Source organism: Schistocerca nitens, chromosome 8 (assembly GCF_023898315.1).
Source record: "Schistocerca nitens isolate TAMUIC-IGC-003100 chromosome 8, iqSchNite1.1, whole genome shotgun sequence".
Lineage (NCBI taxonomy): Eukaryota > Metazoa > Arthropoda > Insecta > Orthoptera > Acrididae > Schistocerca > Schistocerca nitens.
In genome coordinates, this window is record NC_064621.1 from 222,332,665 (window position 1) to 222,349,433 (window position 16,769).

The window sequence follows — 16,769 nt, forward strand, 5'->3', positions numbered from 1 at the left end:
TGAGATTGTGTAGATGTTAAAATGTCCTTCTGCCACCGTATCAACTTCTTGAAAGCGAAACTTTTTCCTGGTGTGAGTTTAAACGGATAGAGGAACCTGTATTAGACACTAAGACAACTGTTGTGCATTAATGTGTCATATTGTACAAGAACTAAATGTACAAGATACTGGAACTGAATTGAGATCTTACTTAAAGCGCTTCATGCATCCACCCATATGTAAAAGACTTCAAAACGAATAATGGTATAAATGCCGTACATGTTTCATTACACCTCTACATAAAATCTCTTACAAAGTAATAGAAACATACATTCTCCAAATTGTTGAAGTGGGCAGAATGCCCTCTTGGCAAAGAGCTTCCTATGGGTAATTGGTCATGTGATACAACCAAAAAAAGACTTTGAATAGAAATGGTATCCTCCCATCAAGCAATATATGTTGAGTAATTATAAGTTCTTCTGATGTCGGTAAAACGAGTTTACTTATGACGTTATTAACCCTCCAAATGGACACCATTTCGAGCACATAGACGTATATTTTTCCTAATACTCTGTTTCAGCCCCAGTATCAACTATTAAACGAAATAATGACAGAGATTGAAGGATACTACATGATGAATATAGTGACAGGATGATGGTACCACCACGAAACAAAGTGAAACCAGATACAGTTTTTATGTCAGATGATGTTGAATGTGAGAGTGGAGTTCGATAAGAAATTATTCCTGCTTTGGTAGATATAGCAACATAGCTGTGTTTTATATGTCACAACGTACTCGAAATAACCAAAGAATTGATTCATGATATTGTAAATCTCATTACCGCTTTCAAACAGGATAACACGAATATGAAATACACTCATGAAGGCCATGTCAGTACAGATATGTGTTTCAGCGATTTCAGTAGCATTTTTGTAGATTGCTGGTACCATAGTAAGTATGGTTTTCTATTTATAGATAAGACGTGAAAACTGAATGAAGGACAGTACAGAAGAAATACTGAAGAATATTAGAAAAGCATCCATCATATATTGTACTTAAAGGTTGGAAGTATGATGACTCACAAATTGGTATGACTAGTGGTACACTGGGGTAATAATATCATTAATGGACAAATCTGCAAGAATGTTGCATAATCAGCCAGAGAGGATGCAGAGAAAACTCAAATATATATGGTGACACTAACTTGGAACAATTGACAGGCACGTTGTATATCTCAGTTATGAGCCAAAAACTAGTCTGAATATTCCTAAAACAAATCCCTGGAACTCAGTAGTTACACACCAGAGGAAATAAGAATGTATACAGAAATATTGCACATGACTAAAGCACATAAAAAGACAATGATGATGTAAGAAACAATTGTGGTAATAAATACAAGAAGATTATTAAGCCTTCATTGGACAGTATTTATGATGGAGGTGCGCTTACTATTATTGATATTTACCCTAAGAAAGTGAACAGTTTACCTATGCAATGAACACTTTTCTATGTAATTCATTTGCTAAAATGATCCTAACAAGATTGTAGACAATTTACAGCTGCTGATGGCTTTGACAACCTCCAGTAACACGGTTCATACAAATCATATCAGTTATTCCAGAACACGGACAGGGAGGGATTATCAAGTAAGTACAGAAACTGCAGTTAACGAGTTTCACAGAGCTGCAAGGAAACGTTTCCGTATACACATGTAGTAATATGCACTTTAGACGATTTATGGTAAGTGGATCTTGTAAATATGAAACAGTACACATGAGAGAGCAAAGGTTACAAATATGTTTTAATGATCATTGATATTTACTCTAAATATGCATTGGCTATACCCGTGAAAATGAAGACAGGCAATGCAATTGCATGTAAAATGGAAGAATTTTTGCAAACTGGAACAAACAGAATTCTGAAGAATGTACAGACAGACCATTGGTCACAGCAGGGGTGGGGATGGAGGTGGAGGGGGGGGATGGGGGTGGATTCCACAATCGTCACTTCAAAACTATATTGAAATGGTATGGGATATATCACTACTCAGTGTTCTCACATATGAGAGCAGCTATTGTGGAATGACTGAACAGAACAATAAAAAACCATACGTGTAAACTATTCGATTTTCGTGGGTCATATAAATGAACTGATATACTTCTGAAAATAACTATACAATGTAACCATCCCAAGCATCATATGATACATCTGAAAGCATTTGATACTCATGGTAATGGACTTCTAAATACAATACATAAACACATTAAATGATAGAAGCACGCAAACAGAAATTTAATGTTGGTGATTTCGTCTGCATTTCCAAACTGAAGGCACGTTTTAAGAAATCATATTTAACAAACTGGTTGACAGAGATGTCTGTAATTTCTAAACCGCAATGTACAAATCCTAGCACATACATTCCGAAAGATGATAAAGTTGATGAAATAGCAGGCTGTTTCTACACAAAAGAAATACGAAAAACAATTGAGCCAGACGTCATTAGACGAGTATGAAACAGAGTACTGGTTCGATTGCTTGGATTTCTGTCGTCACATGATGGCTGGATTGACGCTAATGTCATGATAAATAACAGGATTTAACCAACAAACCCTACAACTGCTAGCATGAGTGTTCAGACATGTATCTTTTATGGGACAGGGTATTTTCACAACGCACTCCAAGTTGAAATACATATTCCGACATATAATTACTGTGGTTCAGGAACATAGGTACAGGAACGTTTAGCATGAGCTGATGAAGATACTAACGAAGTAGATGAGGCTTTTAAACTTCAAGAGGTCTCAGACGTTGCAACTAAACATATACAGTAACTCAGAATCGTACAGCAGATTGTATTTTAGCCAGTAGGGGTAAGGAGGTACGCTCAGTAAGAGACATAGGCATACGACAACGAATTGCAGCACTAGTCGTCGATAAAATAATATGTGCAAAAATTGAATTAGGCGCTGGTCGAAGTTTCCGACGATTTGTGAACTCCAAAGTGTGCTTAACATAATGTATTCAATACTCTTTGTCAGCAGCTAAACGAGCTGTACAACAGAAATGAGGAGGAAGAAGCAAGTTAAAACGCCGAGAGTTCTACCATTGCATGAAACATCAGGTGGATTTCTTCTCCTTCTGATACCAGCGTCAGCTGACCTGTCTGCGAAAGGCCCTTTGGCAGGAGGACCTAGTGCCACAGCCACGACAATTAAAAACGCGAAAAACGTCCAGGAACAACTCTATGAGGCTGAAAGACATAATAAAAGTATGTATAGTAAAAGTATGGATTCTGTGACTATAGGAAACGGATTACATTTAACATTATACAGACAGGGTATAGCATTGTTTATAAATAATAATAACAAAACTCCCGGGCATTTTATCTGACAGACCTCTCATGATTGCAGACCTATTTAAGCATGTCACAAAGCTCTGCATTCCAAGATTTTGAGGAGTGTTTATGTGAAATACACTGCCCAATACTCTTTGGGAAACGAATGAATGCGGAAATGTGAATTTAGATGCAGACGGGGCTTGTGGAACACACTGGTTCCACTGTGTTAAGTCGAAATGATGTCTTTTATTTGGACTCGTTCGGTGATCTACATTCACCTGAAGAATTACGTTACTATTTCGCCAACGGCCATGTATTCTATAATTTGCAGTGTTGTCAGAACTTCAGTTTGTACATGTGTGGGCACTTATACGTTATATTTCTCATAATGTATACAAAGAATGTCTATTCCCAAAATATATCCTACCTTACAGTCAGCCGCCACAGATGATAAATCTTTCAATCAGGGGAGTTCTTCATCAGATAGCCACAGAAACCCTCTCCAGTAGGTGGACAATGTTGCATGGCATATCTGTATGAATATTAACATTGAGGTATACGACGACATTTTAGCGACTTATGTCTTACCACACAGTAACAGATTATCTGCCTTTGTGTGTCTGTGTATACACTGAACTAATCCGTCACAAATTCCATTAGCGTATCAACATGTTTTAATAGTTCCAAAGTGATTTCTGTTCTTTTTTTTCTTTTTTTTACATCGTATCCCATGCAAGATGTGGTGTGGTAAAGTAGAATGCAGGACCCAACTCATACATTTCCTTGAACATATCCCAGAACTGTTTGAATGTCTGCAAGTAAATGTACATCGTCAGTCACCCATGTAAAGAAATACATATTCCTCTAAAGTAGGGATTTTAAAGTCGTTCTAAAAACGGAGCACATATTCATATTCTGCATTTTTAAGCCATCTCTACTAAGTTTACCATAGAATACAGCTTTGTTCGTGAACATAGTTTTACAGAGTCTTATCTCTGAATGAATAACTCTGCTGATTAAAAGATTTACCATCAGTGGCAGCTGATATTAAGGTAGGATATGTCTTGGGGATAGACATGCCATATTCTAATAGGTTGCCTGATGCGCACAGCGATTTACCACTATATCCAGAGCATTGAGTTCCGCAGAAAAGTTCTCAACACGAGCAGATGGGAACGTTGGAGGTAAAAAGAAGACACATCCTAGATTATAGAAACTTTCAGTAATGCTTTAAGCTGAGGATAGAACTGAGAAAAATTCACTGTGTTATTAAATTCAATCAGTCTTCATGTTTGAACAAATATATTGATTTAAACATTAAAAAATGTTCGTTTGAACAGGGCTTCTATAGACTAAAGAACCATGTTATTTTCTGGAAAATAAGTAAAATATCTAAAAGTACTGTGATGTTTATTCAGTCAATAAATGAGATAAGTGTCATGGTGGAATTGATTGCTAAGCTGAATTTCAAGTCAGCTACTATCTTCAATGTAGAATTCACTGCTCTGGAGGTGGGGAAGGTTTTGATACAGTTCATGAAACATTTTTATGTAGGTGTGTGTATATTAGATATTTCTAAATTTCAAATGCACTGGTTTCGTCGTCATATCATACAGACACATGTGCAACTCTCGGTGGGCTAAAGATGTGCTTTGTGCAGTCACAAGGAATCTCATAGTCAATGATTTTGTGACATGACTGTATGATGGTGCTGATGTTGATGATTCTCCAACAGCTTCACATATGGTACACCAAGTCAATTTTTAATCGAGGAAACATGTGATACATACTGTACCACGGCTGATGATTGGACTGTCGCATTATGATGATAAATGGGTCTTTTGTGTGATTAGTATTGACACCCTGCTATACTCACACTATTCACTGAGTGAGTAAATGTATTTACTGTGTGTATGTGGAATAGCATGACCTGTTTATCATAGTTTACTGTATCCTGCATACTATATATGCACTAATTAGCTTTTTCCTGCTGCTGGTCGTATATTTTCTTGCATGTAAATAAATATTGTAATGTTATCATTGGAACTGCACCATTAAAAATATATATATATTGTAAATAATTTCGCTTATTTATGTTTTTCATACAGAAATAAATACATATTCTTATTGTATTCCTTATTACTTTTCTGCCTTACATCCCTACAATATTGGATAAGTAACTGATTTTTATATGCCACAGATTCTGCTTGTATGCCATTGAAACCAACAGGAGCAATGACATTCTTAGTTACTTCATTTATAATTTCAAGTTGTACTGATTTATTGCCTATAGGAGTAACGGCTAGACTTTGGTACTGCATGCATACGCACAAAAATACACTGTTCTAAATCATCTTTTATGCTGTGATTACATAATTCACAACATCGTCAAATAACGCTTTCACATACTGGTACCACCGACTTAGTAGTTCTGTTGCAATTCCTCCTATACCATACAGCCAATGTTTTAAATAAACACAATGTGAATGGTCTTCTGGCAATGATAACTTCAGAGTAGGACCTCCATAATGGATGCATTACTGTTAAAGCAATGATGACTTGATGTCTCAAGGAGGAAGATGACGGACTTGTACTCCATTGTCATCAATTCATCAATGTATTTCAGCTGTCTACATATCTCACCACACTCCATCTCGGTAAACTGAATTTTACTATTACATCGAACGTTACTGAGTTGTACTGTTATTTCACAGTCACGATCTGATGCTATGTCAACAATCACATGTTTACAGCCACACCCAGTTAAGAAGGATGTAGTGGTAAAGAGTAGCACTCTGAAACGAACTAGCAGTATTGTCCAACTGTCAGGCTTATATACACATACAGCCTCTTCACAGCAGCAGTATGATGCCTTGAAATTGAAGGTGGTGGGGGAAGCGGCAGAGGCAGGAGTTGCTCAGTGTTGTGAAAATTTTACTCAAACACAGATCTTGGGACTCCAGAACTTATGGGCAACGCCTTAGGCGCAGTTGCAACATAATACATGATGTTGTTAAATTGCAATTAAGTCACATGAAAATTAAGTAACATTGCACAAACGAGGAGTTGAACATTGAACCCATAGACTCTGGAACTAAAGGGCAATGCCTTAGGTGCTGTTGTGATCCGCTATGCATTGTTGCGAAATTGTAATTAAACCGCGTGAAAATTAAGAACATTACTGATGCTGGGACTCCAGTCTGGAACCTTCGGAATTTGGAGATTGGCTGTTGGGAAATATCGCAACTAGGTGATGTTGTGAAATAGTGTGACGGCCTTGGACAGTCTCGGGCTATTAGACTGCATAACACCTATTATGACAATGTGTAATTAGGGGATTTATGACTTTTAGGACTGCCAGCATCGGCAAAAACACTGTAAAATGTGTGGACGTTAGCAGAAACCATGCACAAGGAATGGATGGCTGATTGGTCTTGCAAACAACACAACAGTGATCACAGATGCAGAGGCTGCAATCATATAAGTCAACAGGAAGTGGACTATGACAAAGATATCGCAACTACATTCTGACCAAGTAGTTACAGCTGAAATATATGAGTGGAATGTTGCTTGGATGATTTCGTCCATTTATGCGCAGATCTCTGATTAGATCTGTCCGTGTAGAGAATGGATAGGCAGACTTGTACAACACACACGACATAAAAAGTCCATTATCACAGCATATATCAATCCGTCTCCAACACAAAGGGCACTCATTATGAACAGATATACGTGTACGCTACATTAATGACAAAGTACACAGAACAACCTACACTTAGTTAACAGGGAGGGTCAGCTCACACGTATAACAGACCGAGCGAGGTGGCGCAGTGGTTAGCACACTGGACTCGCATTCGGGAGGACGACGGTTCAATCCCGTCTCCGGCCATCCTGATTTAGGTTTTCCGTGATTTCCCTAAATCGTTTCAGGCAAACGCCGGGATGGTTCCTTTCAAAGGGCACGGCCGATTTCCTTGCCCGTCCTTCCCTCACCCGAGCTTGCGCTCCGTCTCTAATGACCTCGTTGTCGACGGGACGTTAAACACTAATCTCCTCCTCCTCCTCCACGTATAACAGGGCTGCACCAATGTCAAACATCGATATTACAGTAGCAAATATAAAATCTATCGGGTGCTTCTCATCATGGGAGGTATGCAACGGGGCTACATACAGTGATCACAGTGTCATAAGCACAAATATTGCCATACAATGCAACACAAAAAACATACAATAAGCTGTTTCCGGTTAGTAAAGCAGATTTGCAGAAATTACAGGACCTTGTAGAGATACACGGCCTTTCACAGATTGAAGGCAGCACTGAATATGTGATACACAGACTGACGCAGATCTTGCAAGAGGCACAAGATAAAGGAATGCAAACAGTAGTAGATAAGAGTAAAAGGAAAACAGCCCAGTCAGTCGAACTTAGCAGACTGAAAAGGAATTCGTGAACCAAACGCAGATACTACCAGAGGTCAGTACCAGCTAGCGAGAGACAAATAGGGCTAGAACAGTTTAAGGAGGCGAAGCCTCAATACAATGACTTGCTATTGCAAAACAAAAAGATGTCACTGGGACGAGTATGTTCAAACACTATTAACCGACAGCTTATGGGGAGCACCGTACAAACTAATGCCCGAGTGGATAAAAAAACCGTTTTTGGTAGCTAGACATTGGCGATATGATGGAACCTTCAAACAGGGATGGAGACCTACGGCAGAATATCTATTTTACAAGCTCGCTTCCGATGACAACCACAATGCAGACGATCCACACCATAAGAGCTCTAATACAGACAGAATACACAACAGAGACCATTACCTGTCCCTGTGCACAGGAAGAGGTAGCGCTAGTCACAGCAAAATTAAAAGTTAAAAAGCATCGGGCCCAGGCGACATTCACTCCGAAACCATTAAACGAGCAGCACTACATATTATCTCTTTTTTAACTGAGGTAATAAATGAAGTTCAAAAACTGGGAAGAACACCTGCACCCTGGAAGTTAGCAAATACAGTAATCATGAAGAAACGTAAGACAAAGACCCAGTTAAGTCGAAGTCGTATAATACCAATTTGCTTGATCAACTCAGGAGAGGCTTTTGTGTAACTGATTACAGGATCACAGACGGCTCCTAAGACTGAGCGTACCGTGAAAATAAATCAGTTGATGAGACAATTAACTGGGCACTCGAATTAGCGAATAATGTCAACCGCAAGAACGTGTTGGCCATACTGACAGACCTGGCCAGGCATGATAATCTCTGGTCCCCTGCGATGTTTGCGAGACTACAGCAACTGCAGTTACCAGCAAATCATTACCGTAGTCTGCTAGGCTACTATAACAATAGAGCAGCTGAATGACAGGTGGGAAGACGTAAAGTGATCAAGAGAATGACAAAGTGGTGCCCGCAAGGTTCAGTCCGTGGATCCACCTTCTGCGGTCTTTCCATCGAGGCCTCATAACAGAAATGGATGGCGACGCACACACTGACAGGATTGTTGCATACACTGATGATCTACATCTACATCTACATTTATAGTCCGCAAGCCACCCAACGGTGTGTGGCGGAGGGCACTTTACGTGCCACTGTCATTACCTCCCTTTCCTGTTCCAGTCGCGTATGGTTCGCGGGAAGAACGACTGTCTGAAAGCCTCCGTGCGCGCTCTAATCTCTCTAATTTTACATTCGTGATCTCCTCGGGAGGTATAAGTAGGGGGAAGCAATATATTCGATACCTCATCCAGAAACGCACCCTCTCGAAACCTGGCGAGCAAGCTACACCGTGATGCAGAGCGCCTCTCTTGCAGAGTCTGCCACTTGAGTTTGCTAAACATCTCCGTAACGATATCACGGTTACCAAATAACCCTGTGACGAAACGCGCCGCTCTTCTTTGGATCTTCTCTATCTCTTCCGTCAACCCGATCTGGTACGGATCCCACACTGTTGAGCAATACTCAAGTATAGGTCGAACGAGTGTTTTGTAAGCCACCTCCTTTGTTGATGGACTACATTTTCTAAGGACTCTCCCAATGAATCTCAACCTGGTACCCGCCTTACCAACAATTAATTTTATATGATCATTCCACTTCAAATCGTTCCGCACGCATACTCCCAGATATTTTACAGAAGTAACTGCTACCAGTGTTTGTTCCGCTATCATATAATCATACAATAAAGGATCATTCTTTCTATGTATTCGCAATACATTACATTTGTCTATGTTAAGGGTCAGTTGCCACTCCCTGCACCAAGTGCCTATCCGCTGCAGATCTTCCTGCATGTCGCTGCAATTTTCTAATGCTGCACCTTCTCTCTATACTACAGCATCATCCGCGAAAAGCCGCATGGAACTTCCGACACCATCTACTAGGTCATTTATATATATTGTGAAAAGCAATGGTCCCATAACACTCCCCTGTGGCACGCCAGAGGTTACTTTAACGTCTGTAGACGTCTCTCCATTGAGAACAACATGCTGTGTTCTGTTTGCTAAAAACTCTTCAATCCAGCCACACAGCTGGTCTGATATTCCGTAGGCTCTTACTTTGTTTATCAGGAGACAGTGCGGAACTGTATCGAACGCCTTCCGGAAGTCAAGGAAAATAGCATCTACCTGGGAGCCTGTATCTAATATTTTCTGGGTCTCATGAACAAATAAAGCGAGTTGGGTCTCACACTATCGCTGTTTCCGGAATCCATGTTGATTCCTACATAGTAGATTCTGGGTTTCAAAAAACGACATGATATTCGAGCAAAAAACATGTTCTAAAATTCTACAACAGATCGACGTCAGAGATATAGGTCTATAGATTTGCGCATCTGCTCGATGACCCTTCTTGAAGACTGGGACTACCTGTGCTCTTTCCCAATCATTTTGAACCTTCCGTTCCTCTAGAGACTTGCGGTACACGGCTGTCAGAAGGGGGGCAAATTCTTTCGCGTACTCTGTGTAGAAACGAATTGGTATACCGTCAGGTCCAGTGGACTTTCCTCTGTTGAGTGATTCCAGTTGCTTGTGGTGTCAAAAAACTTAAGAAGAGGACTTCAAATCAAAATCAGTGTCATTGTACACAGGATCGGCAGGTGACGCCTGAAAAACAAGCTGACTGTGACTCCAGACAAGGCAGTCTACATATTACGGAAGGGAAGCTACAGCGACAACCAGTTATAAAACTGCACAATGCAAACATATACAGAAAACACTTAGAAAAAGACTTAGGCGTTCCGATTGACGATCGATTGACGTTTAACCAACAGATAGGACAGACAATGGATAATGCAAAAATATTTGTGCATAAACTCGCAAGCATCTGGACAGTCAGTTACAGACTTCCACTGCAACTGCAAGAAAGTAGCACTGGGCGTTGTTTGCAGCGCGATCCCGGACTGAAGCGCCTAGAACCGCTCGGCCACAACGGCCGGCTTGCTCGTCCAGTCGCGGCAAGTCTCGCACGATGTCGGACGAAGACTGCTCTGCGTTGAATGATGCTATTATGCTTCATAGCGCATATACACTCCCGGAAATGGAAAAAAGAACACATTGACACCGGTGTGTCAGACCCACCATACTTGCTCCGGACACTGCGAGAGGGCTGTAGAAGCAATGATCACACGCACGGCACAGCGGACAACCCAGGAACCGCGGTGTTGGCCGTCGAATGGCGCTAGCTGCGCAGCATTTGTGCACCGCCGCCGTCAGTGTCAGCCAGTTTGCCGTGGCATACGGAGCTCCATCGCAGTTTTTAACACTGGTAGCATGCCACGACAGCGTGGACGTGAACCGTATGTGCAGTTGACGGACTTTGAGCGAGGGCGTATAGTGGGCATGCGGGAGGCCGGGTGGACGTACCGCCCAATTGCTCAACACGTGGGGCGTGAGGTCTCCACAGTACATCGATGTTGTCGCCAGTGGTCGGCGGAAGGTGCACGTGCCCGTCGACCTGGGACCGGACCGCAGCGACGCACGGATGCACGCCAAGACCGTAGGATCCTACGCAGTGCCGTAGGGGACCGCACCGCCACTTCCCAGCAAATTAGGGACACTGTTGCTCCTGGGGTATCGGCGAGGACCATTCGCAACCGTCTCCATGAAGCTGGGCTACGGTCCCGCACACCGTTAGGCCGTCTTCCGCTCACGCCCCAACATCGTGCAGCCCGCCTCCAGTGGTGTCGCGACAGGCGTGAATGGAGGGACGAATGGAGGCGTGTCGTCTTCAGCGATGAGAGTCGCTTCTGCCTTGGTGCCAATGATGGTCGTATGCGTGTTTGGCGCCGTGCAGGTGAGCGCCACAATCAGGACTGCATACGACCGAGGCACACAGGGCCAACACCCGGCATCATGGTGTGGGGAGCGATCTCCTACACTGGCCGTACACCACTGGTGATCGTCGAGGGGACACTGAATAGTGCACGGTACATCCAAACCGTCATCGAACCCATCGTTCTACCATTCCTAGACCGGCAAGGGAACTTGCTGTTCCAACAGGACAATGCACGTCCGCATGTATCCCGTGCCACCCAACGTGCTCTAGAAGGTGTAAGTCAACTACCCTGGCCAGCAAGATCTCCGGATCTGTCCCCCATTGAGCATGTTTGGGACTGGATGAAGCGTCGTCTCACGCGGTCTGCACGTCCAGCACGAACGCTGGTCCAACTGAGGCGCCAGGTGGAAATGGCATGGCAAGCCGTTCCACAGGACTACATCCAGCATCTCTACGATCGTCTCCATGGGAGAATAGCAGCCTGCATTGCTGCGAAAGGTGGATATACACTGTACTAGTGCCGACATTGTGCATGCTCTGTTGCCTGTGTCTATGTGCCTGTGGTTCTGTCAGTGTGATCATGTGCTGTATCTGACCCCAGGAATGTGTCACTAAAGTTTCCCCTTCCTGGGACAATGAATTCACGGTGTTCTTATTTCAATTTCCAGGAGTGTATATCAATATAAGTGGTGTCTGTTGTTTCGGACATGTACGAAAGAGCAGACGCTATTTCTGTGTTGTGCCGTAGATGGTTAACGTACCTGAATAGTAAGTGGGAGACCTGGGTTCGAATTATTGGAGCTTTGGAACAAATATTCATTTGTCACCAATGAATTCTTTCATTTCCGCAATGCGGCAGAGATCGCGGGTTCTCCTTTCCGAAGAAGTAATTTTTAGTCAGATTCTTTTAATTTTTCAATCTGAAGTTGTTCTGAAGCTTTCATCTAATTATAAAATCATAAATATGCACTGGGGTACAACATAAATGTCTTTTATGCAACTTTTAAAAAAATTAACTCAAGAAACGGTCCATTTAGTTAGGTAGGCGATGCACCTTCGTTAGAGATTAATATAAATGAAAAAAAGTGTAAATATGCTCAGGCATGAAACTTCCTGGCAGATTAAAACTGTGTGCCGGACCCAGACTCGAACTCGGAACCTTTGCCTTTCGCGAGCAAGTGCTCTACCATCTGAGCTACTCAAGCACGACTCACGCCCCCTCCTCACAGCAGGTGGGGCACTTGCCCGCGAAAGGTAAAGTTACCGAATTCGAGTCTCGGTCCAGCACACAGTTTTAATCAGCCAGGAAGTTTCATATATGCGCACACTCCGCTGCAGAGTGAAAATCTTATTCTGGAAGCATCCCCTAGGCTGTGGTTAAGCCATGTCTTCACAATATCCTTTCTTTCGGTAGTGCTCTTTCTGCAACGTTCCTAGGAGAGCTTCTGTAAAGTTTGGAAGGTAGAAGACGAGGTACTGGCAGAAGTAAAGCTGTGAGGACGGGGCGAGAGTCGTCCTTGGGTAGCTCAGATGGACGCCAGCACAGTAGCTCAGCGTGTTCGGTCAGAGGGCTGCTCGCCCTCTGTAATAAAAAAACTCAGTAAAGGAGTCAACGATCAACTTGAACGGATGTCTTGTGACGTCCGCCCAGACCAAACGCAACGAACAATACCGGGAAAAAAAAAAATGGTAGAGCACTTGCCCGCGAAAGGCAAAGGTCCGAGTTCGAGTCTCGGTCCCTCGCACGGTTTTAATCTTCCAGGAAGTTTCATATCAGCGCACACTCCGCTGCAGCGTGAAAATCTCATTCTGTATGCTCAGGCATATTTATTATCACTGTGGGTGACAGCGACAAATACAATATTGTTCAGGATTTGACGAGGATAAGACTACTGGGGTATGTGGGCACCAGGGAGTGTATGAAATTAATAAAACAGAACACTGAGATAATTTTCCAAAACCAACTGACGTGCCACGTTTATTCATGTAGAGGATGTAACGTGTGATGCCTGGGAGACCACCAACAGACTGAGGGATATATTGTCCTAGAGAGGACTGGTAGGACACGTCTGGATGAGTTGAAAGCTCGATGCCAAGAGCGGCCTAGTTCTCACGCTTACTCTCGCCAGCCACCACGTGACCATTCACAGCACTCTGATTGGGTGCTGGAAGGTATGCTGGAAGTGTACCCTCGTCAGCCATACATCGCCGAAGCGTCACCCGGTCAGTGTTACTCGCTGTGAAAATGGTATGCATGAGATCATGGCGTGTGCTGGCAGCAATACCCGGTGGCATTCGCTATCATATTTGCATATGCCAAGCCACGACTCTGCAGCGAAACGCATTTCTTCTGTAAGGAGAACCAAACTCCGAAAAATAAAAATTTTCTTTTAACCTGACATGCGAATAATTACTTTAATACTTGCTTCTATTTTTAAAAGGTTCTCCCTTTTAAAAAAATTTCCGTGTTTCCATGAGTAAATAACCTACTTCAACTTTTTCCATCGGGTATTGTTATACGAACAGAATAAGCTCGTAAGAGGAGAAACGTCACAGTATCTCATGACGTCATCATAGACTGTCGAGACAAAGTATCGCAGGAAAAAGCTCCAAGGCAATCTTTTCGCTCCACGGCAACGCCCTGGTTCTTTCTGTACAGAAGAATCTCTGGGTTACCACATTTTGTCCTGCACTTCTCGCCATGTATTTTCCTGCTGTGGTACCCTGTGACTTTCTTCTGCTTCCTCGGAGGAAAAAGTGGTAGAATCATGGAGTATCGGACATTTCCGTAAGGGCGACGAGATGAGTTTGCAATTCGAATGTTTGCTGAATAACCAAAATGCAGACTTCTACAACTACAGCCTACGATTTATCTGTCATTGAGGAAAATTAAAGGATCGCATCTTGATTTTTTCGAGTTGATAATCAGGGCCTGACGGACGATATGAGAGCGGAGCAAAACAATTTTGAGCAATTTAGATAGCGTAAATGCTATAGAATTTGAAAATTTTGTCCGTTGCGGTTTCCTAGCAAAGTAATTTATCTCAAGACATGAATTCCCGAAACTTTACGACACAGAGAGATCTTACCCAGGAAGATTCGATGGTGATGTTGGTCTTGTAGCAGCCTACGGCTTTGAAGGTGCACTGCGGAGTCAATTCGGGCTTGAGGCCCTTCAGTTCTATGACGTTCTTGTGGCCCTCGCACGGCTTGATCTGCATGTCCTTGATGGTGTAGCCGTCCTGGAACAACAAGGTAAGCAATCACAACAGCGGAAATGTTCCATTTTACAAAAAGCCTACCTACACTGAAGTTAGCTCCCTCTTAAAAAAAATCTGTTGTAATGTATCAAATTTAGGAGCAGATGATTATCTGTACTGTGTCTTAAACAAAATATCAGGGGCGATCAGAAGGTTTACGTATGAGGGCGTTGCTGCAGCGCACAAGCAACGTAGCGCGACTTCGATGCGGATATACAGGGTGGTCCATTGATCGTGGCCGGGCCAAATATCTCACGAAATAAGCATCAAACGAAAAAACTACAAAGAACGAAACTCGTCTAGCTTGAAGGGGGAAACCAGATGGCGCTATGGTTGGCCCCCTAGATGGCGCTTCCATAGGTCAAACGCATATCAACTGCGTTTTTTAAAAAAGGAATCCCCATTTTTTATTATACACTCCTGGAAATGGAAAAAAGAACACATTGACACCGGTGTGTCAGACCCACCATACTTGCTCCGGACACTGCGAGAGGGCTGTACAAGCAATGATCACACGCACGGCACAGCGGACACACCAGGAACCGCGGTGTTGGCCGTCGAATGGCGCTAGCTGCGCAGCATTTGTGCACCGCCGCCGTCAGTGTCAGCCAGTTTGCCGTGGCATACGGAGCTCCATCGCAGTTTTTAACACTGGTAGCATGCCACGACAGCGTGGACGTGAACCGTATGTGCAGTTGACGGACTTTGAGCGAGGGCGTATAGTGGGCATGCGGGAGGCCGGGTGGACGTACCGCCGAATTGCTCAAGACGTGGGGCGTGAGGTCTCCACAGTACATCGATGTTGTCGCCAGTGGTCGGCGGAAGGTGCACGTGCCCGTCGACCTGGGACCGGACCGCAGCGACGCACGGATGCACGCCAAGACCGTAGGATCCTACGCAGTGCCGTAGGGGACCGCACCGCCACTTCCCAGCAAATTAGGGACACTGTTGCTCCTGGGGTATCGGCGAGGACCATTCGCAACCGTCTCCATGAAGCTGGGCTACGGTCCCGCACACCGTTAGGCCGTCTTCCGCTCACGCCCCAACATCGTGCAGCCCGCCTCCAGTGGTGTCGCGACAGGCGTGAATGGAGGGACGAATGGAGGCGTGTCGTCTTCAGCGATGAGAGTCGCTTCTGCCTTGGTGCCAATGATGGTCGTATGCGTGTTTGGCGCCGTGCAGGTGAGCGCCACAATCAGGACTGCATACGACCGAGGCACACAGGGCCAACACCCGGCATCATGGTGTGGGGAGCGATCTCCTACACTGGCCGTACACCACTGGTGATCGTCGAGGGGACACTGAATAGTGCACGGTACATCCAAACCGTCATCGAACCCATCGTTGTACCATTCCTGGACCGGCAAGGGAACTTGCTGTTCCAACAGGACAATGCACGTCCGCATGTATCCCGTGCCACCCAACGTGCTCTAGAAGGTGTAAGTCAACTACCCTGGCCAGCAAGATCTCCGGATCTGTCCCCCATTGAGCATGTTTGGGACTGGATGAAGCGTCGTCTCACGCGGTCTGCACGTCCAGCACGAACGCTGGTCCAACTGAGGCGCCAGGTGGAAATGGCATGGCAAGCCGTTCCACAGGACTACATCCAGCATCTCTACGATCGTCTCCATGGGAGAATAGCAGCCTGCATTGCTGCGAAATGTGGATATACACTGACTAGTGCCGACATTGTGCATGCTCTGTTGCCTGTGTCTATGTGCCTGTGGTTCTGTCAGTGTGATCATGTGATGTATCTGACCCCAGGAATGTGTCAATAAAGTTTCCCCTTCCTGGGACAATGAATTCACGGTGTTCTTATTTCAATTTCCAGGAGTGTATATTCGTGCGTGTAGTACGTAAAGAAATATGAATGTTTCAGTTGGAACACTTTTTTCACTTTGTTTTAGATGAAGCTGTAATAGTCACAAA

General features: G+C 43.7%; 1 protein-coding gene across 1 annotated transcript in view; it reads right to left on the reverse strand.

Moving 5' to 3' along the window:
- Positions 1-16,769, reverse strand: part of LOC126198935 (uncharacterized) — a 154,821-nt gene that overhangs the window by 60,017 nt on the left and 78,035 nt on the right. The window contains exon 2 of the mRNA XM_049935573.1: positions 14,670-14,822. Within this exon, the coding sequence (XP_049791530.1) occupies positions 14,670-14,822 (153 nt within the window). The remainder of the gene's footprint in view (positions 1-14,669; positions 14,823-16,769) is intronic.